Consider the following 12,465-nt stretch of genomic DNA (forward strand, 5'->3'; position numbering starts at 1 on the left):
TGTTTTACAGTGGGGATTCATGGAACCAAGGAACCACTGTGACACAGCAAGGCCACATGCAACCAATGGTCCGTGAAGATACTGTGAATCCAAGGAGACAATGGTGATGCTGTGGAACCTCGTGGAACCAAGGGGCCTTTGTGACACTGGGAAACCCCTTTAAATCAAGGCAAGCATGTTACACTATGGAACCTCATGGAAGCAAGGGGCCGTTGTGACACTGCGGGGCCTCATTGGAACAAAGAACATGGTTGATTAGACAGAAGTTCATGGAAACTATGGGACATTGTGACACTGCAGAGCCTCATGAAACCAAGGAAACCACTGGGACACTGAGGAACCTTATGGAACCAAGCTGCCATTTTCACACTACAGAATCAAGGAGACCATTGTGACATCATGGAACCTTGTGGAACCAAGGGTCCATTGTTAAAGTCCAGAACCAAGGAGACCATTGTGACAGTACAGAACCTCGTGGAACTGAGGGGCCATTGTCATACAGCAAGGCCTTGTGGAACCAAGGGGCTGTTGTGACACTGTGGGGCCCCATGAAACCAAATATTCATGGTGACACAGTGGGGCTGCTTGTGACCAATTGTCCATTGTGACACTGCAGATCCAGGAGACCAGGGTGACACTCTGGCAGTTGTTGGAACCCAGGGGCTGTTGTGACACACCAAGGCCTTGTGGAACCAAGGAGAGTATTATGGAAGCACAGAACCAAGGAGGCCATTTTGACAGTACAAAACCCAATGGAACCAAGGGTCCATTGTTATACAGCAGGGCCTCATGGAACCAAGGGGCCATTGTGAAACTGTTGGGCATAATGGAGTCAAAGACACCACTGATACTGAAATCCACTGGATAGAAACTTCTGGACAGAGTTTTGAGTATTTGAAAGCAGATATTCTTTATTACAGCATGGTGGTCACTTGGGCAATCCTTCCTCCATTGGAGTGCACTGAGCATTAAATGAACAGAGTTTATATCACACACACTGATTATGTATCCATTAGCTATCCCCACTTCCTGAGTTTATTTGACATAGTTGCACCCCTTATCATAAATCATTTCATGGTTCTTTGGGTTTTGTCTTCAGCATCCAGTGTCCTTTTTAGGCGGCTGTCCTTTGACTCCCCCTTTTGAGTAAAGGCAATATTATTGTTCGGCATAACTTCTGCTTTGTCAGCCTTGCAGAGCTGAGCTGGCATCCTGCTTGCATTTTGTGAGACTTCTGTTTGCCAGAGGTACATCCTCAATCAGTTTCTCCAAGGCTGTGCTGTTCTGTTCTACTGTCCTTGATTAGAGTAAATGTTGTTCTGTTCTCCTGTCCTTGTCTCAGTGCTCGCCCCACATGAGGCGTCTGCAACCCCCCCACAACCTATGGGCCTGGGGTGGGCAATTGTTCCTGGGGAACAGGGATGGGACAGCTGGGCTGGACTGCCCCAATGGATGTTCCACTCCATGTCACACCATGATCAGCAATCATCTGAGAGAAGTGGGGGGGGGGGGGGGGCAAGGAGGGTAAGGAATAAATTTCTTTTTTAAGACATTTTTCTTTCAAAACAGCACTTACACATACAGAATCCTCTCCGGCCACAAGGTGGTCAAACATTTTCTGTTGTTAGAAGTTTTCCTGTGGATTTGCTTTTCTTCTTTTTGTGGTCTTTTCTTTTTGTGGTTGGTTTGTTTGTGGGGTTTTTGTGTTGTTGTGGGTGGGTCTTGCTTTGTTTGTTTTTTGTTTGTTTGTTTTTGCTTTATTTTGTTTGGGTTTGGATTTTTCCATCCAGGACCCTCTGGGATGGCTCTGGCCTCTCCAAGGGGTTTGAGAGGGGGCCCACAGTGACAATGCCCAGCCTTCCCAACAGCCCTGACACCAAAGGCCTTTTCCACATCCCTCAGTTCCAGGTCAGTCCCCAGAACAAAGCATAGCCCTGTCCAGGTCCTTGGGGTGGTTCAGAAGGGAAGCAGTTCTGATTTCTCCCCACAAACCCTCACACTATCCAATGTCTCTCTGTGCAGTCCATGGCTTCCCTGAGCATTTTTTTCCTGGAGCCTCCCTGCCTGGGATATTTCTCTCCATGCAATGCTAACCGCAATCCAGTAAAGAATTCAGGTGTTTTCCCAGAGGGCATTACTCTCAAAGTGAAGTGGCCTCAAGGCACTATTTGTGCCACTGGAATTGTGCCAGCCCCGGGTGCTGCTGATGGTGTTTCTGCTCACTGGGGTTCATCTCCCCACACACACACACAACGCACTGCTGAGATCTCCTCAGTACAGAGCAAACATGGCCTGCTGGCCTGGTGACTTGGTGTCCCTCTGTGCAGTGACAAACAACTTCCTGCAGGTGGGGAGACGCCAGTGCTGCCAATGGTGGTTGCAGGGGCTGGTGTGGGACAATTGCCCTGGGGCACCTTCCCAGGCTGTCCCAGAACAAAGACACAGCCCAGGCCCTGCTCTGCTGCTGCCTCAGGTCCATGCCAGGAGCTCTGGCTGTGCCAGGACACTGCTGTGAGCCTCCCCTGCTAACTCGCCCCTGCCCCAGGCACTGGGCTTTGCTGTGCCAGGGCATTCCTGGAGCACGTTGCTGACAGCAGCTCTGGAGGGGAGCAAAGCCTCCCTGCCCTCAGGAGATGCCCTTTGCTGCTGGAGCTGCTGTGCTGGAGCCCAGCTGTGTCCCAGCAGTGCCCACAGCCTGGCCCTGCGTGTGGCCACAGAAGGGACACGCAGCCGGACAGTGACCAAGCTGCCAGAGCACTCCGGCCTTACAGCCACAGCAGGGCTGGCAAGGACAGGTGGGAGTTGGGCAGAGCAGATGTGGGAAGAGCCAGGGCCATTGTCCCTGGCTGTGCTGCTGTTGTGGGAGTCTCTTCCCTACCCCTCTGCTCACAGGCACTGCCCCTGCAGGGACAGAGAAAGGCTGAGGAAGAATCCTGGATAAACAGGTTGGGGCAGGCACTTGTTTTTATTGAAATGCACAGGGAACAGACTGCTTGTAAGTCTTTGTGCATCAAATAATATAGATATTAATGCAGAAATGCAAAGAATATTACTACAATATTCTGCAAAAAAACACAACAGTAGTCAAAGAAGTTACTGAATAAAAAATGGACAAATAGGGAAAAGTCTGAGATTGTAAAGAGTTACATTCTAAAGGCTCTGCAACAGAAAAGAGACAGTTTAATGCTTCTGAAACCATCCAGTCATCATTTTCCTCAGGGCATCCTTGAGCTCCTGGTTCCTCAGGCTGTAGATGATGGGGTTCAGGGCTGGAGGCACCAACGAGTACAGAATTGACACTCCCAGATCCAGGGAGGGGGAAGACATGGAGGGATGGGGCTTCAAGTAGGCAAAGGCTGCAGTGCTGAGGAACAGGGAGACCACAGCCAGGTGAGGGAGGCAGGTGGAAAAGGCTTTGTGTCGTCCCTGCTCAGAGGGGATCCTCAGCACAGCCCTGAAGATCTGCACATAGGAGAAAACAATGAACACAAAACAGGCAAATGATAAAAAGGCACTAACAGCAAGAAGCCCAAGTTCCCTAAGGTAGGATTTGGAGCAGGAGAGTTTGAGAATCTGGGGAACATCACAGAAGAACTGGCCCAGGGCATTGCCATGGCACAGGGGCAGGGAAAATGTATTGGCTGTGTGCAGCAGAGCATTGAGAAAGGCACTGGCCCAGGCAGCTGCTGCCATGTGGGCACAAGCTCTGCTGCCCAGGAGGGTCCCGTAGTGCAGGGGTTTGCAGATGGACATGTAGCGGTCGTAGCTCATGACTGTGAGAAGGGAAACCTCTGCTGAAATGAAGAAGACAAACAGAAATAGCTGAGCAGCACATCCTGAGTAGGAGATGGTCCTGGTGTCCCAGAGGGAATTGTACATGGCTTTGGGGACAGTGGTGTAGATCATGCCCAGGTCGCTGAGGGCCAGGTTGAGCAGGAAGAAGAACATGGGCGTGTGCAGGTGGTGGCCACAGGCGACGGCGCTGATGATGAGGCCGTTGCCCAGGAGGGCAGCCAGGGAGATGCCCAGCAAGAGGCAGAAGTGCAGGAGCTGCAGCTGCCGCGTGTCTGCCAATGCCAGCAGGAGGAAGTGCCTGATGGAGCTGCTGTTGGACATTTGCTGTCTCAGGAAATGGTTTTCTGCTTAGGAGGAAAAGGCAGGACAGAGCTGGGCCAGACACAGAGCAAAATCTATTACATATCTCACAGCAATTCAACATTCAGGGTCTCTATTTTTAGGAACACTTCTCTGCATTCCCCTTTCCTGGGCCCTGGGTTTTGCAGGCATTGAGAGCAGGACTTACAAATGGGCTCCAAAGGATTCCTTAGTCCTGTCCAGTGAGAGGCAACTGAGAAGGCTGGATGATCACCAATTAAATGGACTTATGAAACACCAGAAAACTTTTCAGTCCTGCTGTTTGCAATTTTCCCATCTGAAGAACTGAGCTGAGGAAATTCCTTGTCTTTTTTCATCCAGCTGTACCTGCCACAGTTAGGAGTGGTTGTGGGTGTTTGAAATCCCTGACATTTCTAAAGCACTGCAGGTGCAATCGTGTGGGTCTGGGAGGCACAGGGATGGTCTCTCAGTGCAGGGACAAGAGAGCAGCTCTGCCCATCAGGGCTGTTCTCAGCTGCCCCTTGCTGGCAGCTTGGAGCTGCAGGAGAGGCACCCAGAAGAGTTCCCCTAAGAGAAACAGGGCAGTGCTGAGGGCAGAGGGCTCTGGGGTCAGAGAGCAGATGGACAGAGCCCTTGCCTTCTCCCAGGGTGCCTCATGAGGATGTCAGCTCTCTCCTGCCAGGCTGGTGCACATAGGGATCATTGCAGCTGCCCAGGTGCAGCTGCCAGCAGCATTTCCCTGGCCCTGCCACTGAGCTGTCTCCTCCATGGGGATCTCAGGCAGCCCAGAGACAGCACGGGAGAGCTGTGCCCTTCTGGAGAGCACCCTGCAGCCCTGCAGGACACCCAGGGAATGAGCTGAACGGCCCTGAGGGCACCTAGGCACTCTGCTCCCACAGACACATCTCCACAGCAGGATCCAAAGGGTCCCTGCCTGGATGGGCACCTGCCAGCCCCAAACCCTTGCTCTGCCTCAGAAACCCAATGGTGGCAACAAGGACAGCACAGGCACCTGGGCATGGCAGTGAAATGTCACAATGCTCCTGCCAGGGCAGGAGGGACACAGAGACTGATGGAAATCAGGGGCTTGTCCTTCCTTCTCTGGGCTCTGGCTGCTGCAGGGGCTCTGCACAGCCGAGCCCCCGTGGGATGAGGGCATGGGCTCTGCTTAGAATGGGAAAGGAGCCCAGGGAGGAGCTGCTGGGGGAAGGTGCCTGAGCCACAGGGACAGCAGGGAGGTGCCACATCCCCCTGGCCAGCATTTGTGGCAGCAGCTCCCTGTCCCTCCCTGCCTGTGTCTCTGCTGAGTGGGGCTGTCCCTGCCAGCAGCATCTCCCTGTGCCCATCTCCGCTCCCTGCCAGGGCTCACAGAGCCCATCCCCACCCCACGGCCCTGGGGCAGCTCTGCCTGTGCAGGGACCTGTCCTGTGCCTCTGAGGGGGCAGCAGGGAATCCCTGGTCTGGAGCTTGTTCTGCTCCACACCAGGACATCCAGGAGCGCCACCCTGATAGGTCCTGCCAGTGCTGGCATTGTCAGAGACACTTCCAGGAACTCACCTGCATTGCTTTGCAGCCAGAGACTCACCGTGTCCAGGAGCTGTGCAGATTTCTCCCCCGATGGGGTTTCTCCTGTCCTCCCACCCCACCCCACCCTCTGTCACTTGTGCTGCCTGCCCTTGTAGCCTGCAGGTACTGCCCTGTCTGCCCTACGGCCACCTCCTCTGCAGAGGAGGAATTGGGTGAGGGCTTGCAAAATATCATGGAAACTGTGGGATGTGCCAGCCTTAGGAGATCTGTCCAGGAATGCAAGTTTAACTTTCCTAGAGTCAGAGAATTATTCATTCAAATCCTGTGAAGATTTGTCCCCTAGTGAGAGCTCAATCACCCTCCCAGCCCAGGCTGCTTCTGCTCTTTCTGTGCCTCTGTGCTGTGCCTGGGGTGGCTGCAGGCAGAGCCCCAGCCCTGCTGGGCTGTGCACAGGAGCTGCTCCTGGCCAGAGCTGTCTCTCTGCAGCGCTGCCCTTGCCAGGAGCTGCCTCTGTGCCAGGAGCCTGGCCCAGTCCAGCAGCACAGACAGAGAACAAGGACTTCTCTTGTGGGTTGGGTGCTGAGTCCCTGAACATCAGTCCCTGATAGGGAATTGAAGAAATCACTTGAGAATTCAAAGTCAATATCCCTCTCCAAAGTTTCTTGAAGTTTTAATGAGTCCCACAGATGGACACAACTGGGAAAGTGTCCCCAAGTTCCAGGGAGAGCAGAACACTGGAAGCAGTGATGACAGCTGGGGACAAACAAGGCCAAGGTGTCTCTGGTGCTGAGCACACCTGGATGTGTTTGAGGAATGCAAAGGGCCAAGGCCTGAGCCCCAGCCCCTGGCCAGGCAGATCCTGTCCCTCCCTCCTTGCTCAGGGCTCTTCCTGGGATGGGCACTGGCATATGGGGATGTGCAATGCCAGGGGAAGGAGCATGGGGCGGTCCCTGCCAGGCTGCTGAGCAGGGACAAGGAGGCAATGAGGCCCCAGGCCAGCAAGGGTCACTTGTCTACTGCTCCTGGCTCCTGGTTCCACCAGGCCTTGCTGTGTGACAATGGCCCCTTGGTTCCAAGAGGTTTCTCAGGGTCACAATGGTCTCCTTGGATCCGCACTATCACAATGGACCATTAGTTCAATGTGGCCCCAATGTGCCAGAATGGATTTTGATTCCATGGGGTTCTGCTGTGTCATCATGAACCCTTTGTTCTATGAGTTTGCACAGTGTCACAGCTGACTCCTTGGGTCTGTGAGGCCCCACTGTCACCAAATCTCTGAAATATCAGAATAAGGCTCCTGAACACTAAGTTGCTATTTCAGAGGGAATCATTTATTCAGGCCTAAGGTCGAACATGGGATAACTTCTAACCTTATGTGGACATGGAATTCTACCAGGGTGTTCCTTATATACAGTCCCTAAATGTGAATTACAATTTACCCACTTCCATAAAACCCACCCCAAGTTGCCAGATTCACTCCTTGTTTTCTCTATCCCTGCACCCTCGAGCCAGATGTCTTCTTCTCCTCCAACCATCTTTGCTGAGAAAGCAGCCCCTGCATGCCTTGTTCCTCTGCTGAAACTTCACAGGCAGGGGGAAAATGGTATGAACCCTTTTGGTATCAGCCACAGGAGTTGTGTGGGCAGGCAGAGGCAGGCAGGAGGCAGAGCTGTCAGCAAAGGAAGGGCCCAGCCACGTGGGGCAGCCGGGGGATGCCGACAGCCTGCAGGGACAGCGGCTCAGGGCAGGGACACCGTGGGACAGCCTGGGCTTACAGGGCATAGGGATGGACAGGAGCTGCAAGACAGCCCTGCCAGAGCCAACTTGGGCAGCACTTTGGCCATGGCTGCTGGGCCTGGGCCTGAGGCAGGAGCAGGAGACAAGTGACCCTTGCAGGACTGGGGCCTCATTGCCTCCTTGTCCCTGCTCAGCAGCCTGGCAGGGGCCACCCCATGCTCCTGCCCTTTGCATTGCACATCCCCACATGCCAGTGCCCATCCCGGCAAGAGCCCTGAGCAAGGAGGGAGGGACAGCATCTGCCCGGCCAGGGGCTTGGGCTCAGGCCTTGGCCCTTGGCATTCCTCAAACACATCCAGGTGTGCTCAGCACCAGAAACACCTGTGCCTTGTTTGTCCCCAGCTGTCATCACTTCTTCCAGTGTTCTGCTCTAACTGGAACCTGGGGACATTTTTCTCATTCATCGCCCTCAGTGGGACCCATTAAAACTTCTAGAAAGTTCAGGGTTTGTATTTAATTTTGAGTTCTTGAGAAGTTTTTTGAAGACACTCTCAGGGACTGAGTGTGATGTAAACAACATCAAAGCCCTGTGAGAATCATTTAACTTTTCCTAGTCCAGTTATGGAGAAAGATTTCAAAGAACTTGTAAGAAATACACATTCTTTTTTTAAATTAAGTATTTTATTTTATTTCTCTTTAGAGTAGAAGTGATTGCAGCAGTCTGTGATTGATATTGACCCAGGGTCTCTTTTCAGGAGCTCTGGCCTGCTCACAGAAGCTGTGCCTTGAGCTCTGACCCAGTGTGGACAACCTTGCTCCACATTGCCCAGCCCCATCCTGTCTGTCCTCACTCCCCTGGGCCCTGCTGTGCTTGCAGAGCTGGCTGCACCCAGCCTAAGAGGGGTTTTCCCCTTTTGTACTTTTTGCAGCAATCTCAAACTGCTGAGTTTCCCCAGTGCAAACAGACACACTGCTCAGGTGTGTGGCAGCCCCAGGTGCCACCAAAGCCACTGCAGAAGTGCCCTGGGCCAGCTGTGAGAGTGGATCATCAGCCCAAGCTGCACTGGGCCCCTGCAAGGGGCTGTGGCCATGGGCACTGCACTGACCCCACTGCTGGGTTTGGCTGCCACGGCCACCAAGAGAAATTAAACTGTCCTTGGAAACACTGGGGAGGACTGGGACATACTGGGGAACACTGTGAATGCTGTGGGAGACACTAGGACATACTGGGAGTGACACTGGGAGGGACTGGGACAAGTAACACTGGGGTTACTGCAGAGAAAACTGGGGACACTGGGGCATCCTGTGGATGACATTGGGAGGAAATGGGAACGACTGGGAATGAACTCAGGTGTATTGGGACCGACTAAGGTGTATACTGGGAGGGACTGGAGGGGCACTGGGGTTGAACGGGATTCTACTAGGGATGAACTGGGCTTCACTGGGGTTATACTGGTCTGTACTGGGGATGAACTGGGTTGTACTGGGAGGGACTGGAGGAGGGTGAGTTGGCTGTTCCCACCTACACTGCATCCCATTTGCCGATGCTCCCGCCCATCACCAGCCGCAGCCAATCAGCGCTAGGGATCCGGGACTAGGGGCCGTGCCTACAGGGGCACCGTATTTTATTTTTGCCTACAACTCCCGTCATGCCCCGCGGCCCGACTGAGCCCCATTGAGCCGGGACTACAACGCCCGTCCTGCACCGCGCTCCACTAAACACCGGGACCCCCCCTAATTTGTCCCATAAATGTCCCCCAGACCTTTCAGGATCCCTCAGTGCCCCCTCAGCGCCCATTGTCCCAAAGCGTCCCTGGACCCCCTGAGTGCTCCCAACCCCACAGATGTCCGGTACAGCCACTTCTAGGAATTCATCTCCTCTCATCCCCCGCGGCCCCAGAGCCCCTCAGAACACAGTCCCGCGCCTAAAACTCCTCCCGCGCCCCTCACCCTAAAGAGCCCGGTTAGGGCTCCCTGAGCTCCCCACAAGGGTTCCCGAACCGTTTTCGTCCCCCCTCCGAGGATCTCAAGTCGCGGCTCGGACGCAGAAGTGTCCCCCAAGTGCCTTCTTGGACCCACAAACGCCGCGTTCGAACCACTTCCGGGACTACAGCTCCCATCATGCTCCGCGTCGCACGTCCGGCTCCATCCCAGCAGGACTTTATCTCCCGTCATGCCCCGCGCCCTACCGAGAGTCATTGCAGCTGCGCTCAGAACTCCCGTGATGCTCCGCGGCCCTGTCAAACCGTATGGTACCCGCGCCTACAACTCCCATGACCCCCCGCGGCCCTGAGAGCCCCGTTCGAGCCCCCCAAGGGCCCGCCCGGACCCTGAAGGGCCTCAAATTCCCCTCCCTGACCTCCAAGGGCCCCCCTGTAGCCCCAAGTGCTGTCGCCGGACCCCAGACTGTTCCTCAGAATGCCTGAGTGCCTCTCCAAGTGCCCACCTGGCTTCCCCAAGTGTCCTCCAGACCCTCAAGTTCTCTCTGATTTCCCTCTCCAGACCCAAAACTGCCCTAAACGTGCCCTAGAAATGTCTCCAGGGACCACAAAGTGCCGCCACTTGGCCCTATCAGAGCAAAAGATGATAAATATAATGCCAAAAACACTAGAAATATTACTAGTTACCATAAAGAGGAATAAATAAATAGGCAGTAGAGAATAATTGAATAACGAAGGGAATTGTTGCTTAGAACCAATGACCAATAATTATTTTGCCTACTAAAAATGTAACAATTTTTAAAATATAAATATAAAAATCAGGTAATAAAAATATTGAATAATACTATCATGAATTTGAATAGTATAATTATCATTTCATTAAATAATGTAATTTTTCTTTTAAGGAAAAATGCCTAGATTTTTTGGATGTTTTGGGATGTCAGTCCCAGGTGGGCGATGTCAGACCTGGTGAGGCTGGGGGTGAGGAGCAGCTTGTTCAAACGGTCAGCCTGCAAGGGGCTCATTCTTCTCTGCTCCCAGACCTCCACAGGAGACATTCAGCATCAAGATCACCAGGCCAAAGCTTCTGTCACCTTTTCAATGAACTGAAAAATAAAAAAATGCACCCTGGATTAAAAAACAATCATGAGATGCATTTTGGTATCTCCCTCCTGAGGAGAGCTCCAAACTAACTCCAATCTCTGCACAAGCTTTGTAAACCTGAAGACAATGGAAGGGAGACCAAGAGTTCCTGAGGGCTTTCTGTATTTTAATCAGCCCCACGCTGGATTTGGGGCTGGGTCCAGGAGCCTCAGGCATGCAGAGAAGGATGAAGAAGCTGCTGAAGGAGTCAGCAGCAAAACTCCAAGTGCCTTGGAGCATGGCTGGGCCCCAGTGAGGGCAGGGAGTGCCAAAGGCTGCCCAGGGCCTGGTGAGAGCAGATCCTTGAGGCCAGGATTGCAGGGAGCCCAAGGCTCTGAGCAGGGAACTGCAATGCCGAGCAAGGCCTGGCTTGGCTGCAGGAAGGAGAAAGGCCAAGCCCTGAGCCCAGCCTGGGCCTGCTGGGCCTGTCCCTCACAGCTGCCTCGGGGCTGTTTGTGGGCCAGGGGGATGTGAGGGGTAGCAAGGACAAATGGCATCAACCTGCAGCCCCTGCCAGCCTCGCCAGGGAGGCCGAGGGAGAAGCAAAGTGCAGCCCCTGCCAGGAAAGTTCCTCCTGGGGGGCCTCCAGAGGCGCTGCCCGAGCCCAGGGCACAAAGGCCTGTGTACCTGTGGCCCTGCCAGCCCTGCCCAGCCCTTGGCCATCTGTCCTGCAGGCTGTGCCCCCTAGGCGTGCTGCTCCTCTGCCCTGGCTGGCTGCACTCACCCATCTCGCTGTGCCCCAGCAATTCTCACCCAGCGTTTCTGTGCCCTCCCTGGGCTCCCTGCACCCAGCGCTGCCAGCTCCTGGCACACAGAGCCCGACCATGGCCCAGCCTCACGCTGCCACACCTCCAGCAGCAACATTCTGCCCTGCGAGGGACTTTGCTTTCTCTTCAGCTCCAGGCTGAACCTTCCAAGCTGCACTTTGGGGAGGTTTCCTGCAATTCCCTCTGCCGAGGAAAGCTCTGTCTCCAGCTGGTCACAAACAGAGAAAGGCTGGTGGGAGATTTGGTGGTCAGAGGCTGTTTGGGGCACAGTGACTATAAAATTATTGAGGTTTTAAACATTTTGTGAAAGGAGGGGCATCATTGAATCATCTGCATTGGATTTATAAGAGCAGACTTCAGCCTATTCAGGGTGGAGATTTGGAGAGTACTGAATCAGGTACTGATTTTTTAAAGGGAAACAGCCTTTTAAGACAAAGGATTCCAGGAAGGATGGACACCCTTGAAGAAAGAAATCTTGAAGGAGCAGCAACAACCTGTCCCTCTGAGCCAAAGTGAGATAGCAAGGGAAATGACTGTCCTGGCTGGGCATGGGACTTCTTCCAGGAACTCAAGGGAAAAATCAGGGTGCATCACTTCTAGACAAAGAAACAGGAAACTCAGGAAATTTTAAGGATGTTGTTAGATCATGCAGAAAGAAAATTAGAGAGCTGAAACTCAGTTAGGGCTTAACCTGGCCACTGCTGTGAAGAATAATAAAAATGATTTATTAGTAATAATAATGGCAAAATGAGGGCTAAAAAGAACCTCCATTCCTTATTGGGGGGATATGGTTACCAAAGATGAGGAAAAGGCTGAAGTGCTTAACCCCTTCTTTGCCTCAGTTTTCAAGAATAAGTCAAGTTGTCCTCAGGACAAGTATTCTCCTGAGCTGGTGGATGGCAGAGGGAGCAGAACAGATCCCCTGTAATCCAGGAGGAAGCAGCTGGAGACCTGCTGAGCCACTCAGATGCTCACAGGTGTTTCTGGGAGCAGACGGGATCCATCCCAGGGGGATGAGGGAGCTGGTGGATGAGCTCCCCAAGCTGCTCTCCATCATTTACCATCAGTGCTGGCTCAGCAGGGAGGTCCCAGAGGACTGGAGGTGCCAATGTGAGCCCATCCCCAAGCAGGGCTGGAAGGAGGATCTGGGGACCTCCAGTCCTGTCAGCCTGACCTGGATGCCCGGAAAGGTTATGGAACAGATCACCTTGAGTGCCATCACAGGGCACCCACAG

General features: G+C 53.5%; 2 protein-coding genes across 2 annotated transcripts in view; one reads left to right on the forward strand and one right to left on the reverse strand.

The window, feature by feature from the left end:
• Positions 1–12,465, forward strand: part of LOC141729543 (uncharacterized) — a 525,531-nt gene that overhangs the window by 22,677 nt on the left and 490,389 nt on the right. The window lies entirely within an intron of this gene.
• On the reverse strand, positions 3,181–4,116 carry LOC102066884 (olfactory receptor 14J1-like). The gene has a single exon (XM_014275062.3). It carries the CDS (start codon positions 4,114–4,116, stop codon positions 3,181–3,183), a length of 936 nt encoding a protein of 311 aa, XP_014130537.3.

Source organism: Zonotrichia albicollis, chromosome 7 (genome assembly GCF_047830755.1).
Source record: "Zonotrichia albicollis isolate bZonAlb1 chromosome 7, bZonAlb1.hap1, whole genome shotgun sequence".
Taxonomy (NCBI): domain Eukaryota; kingdom Metazoa; phylum Chordata; class Aves; order Passeriformes; family Passerellidae; genus Zonotrichia; species Zonotrichia albicollis.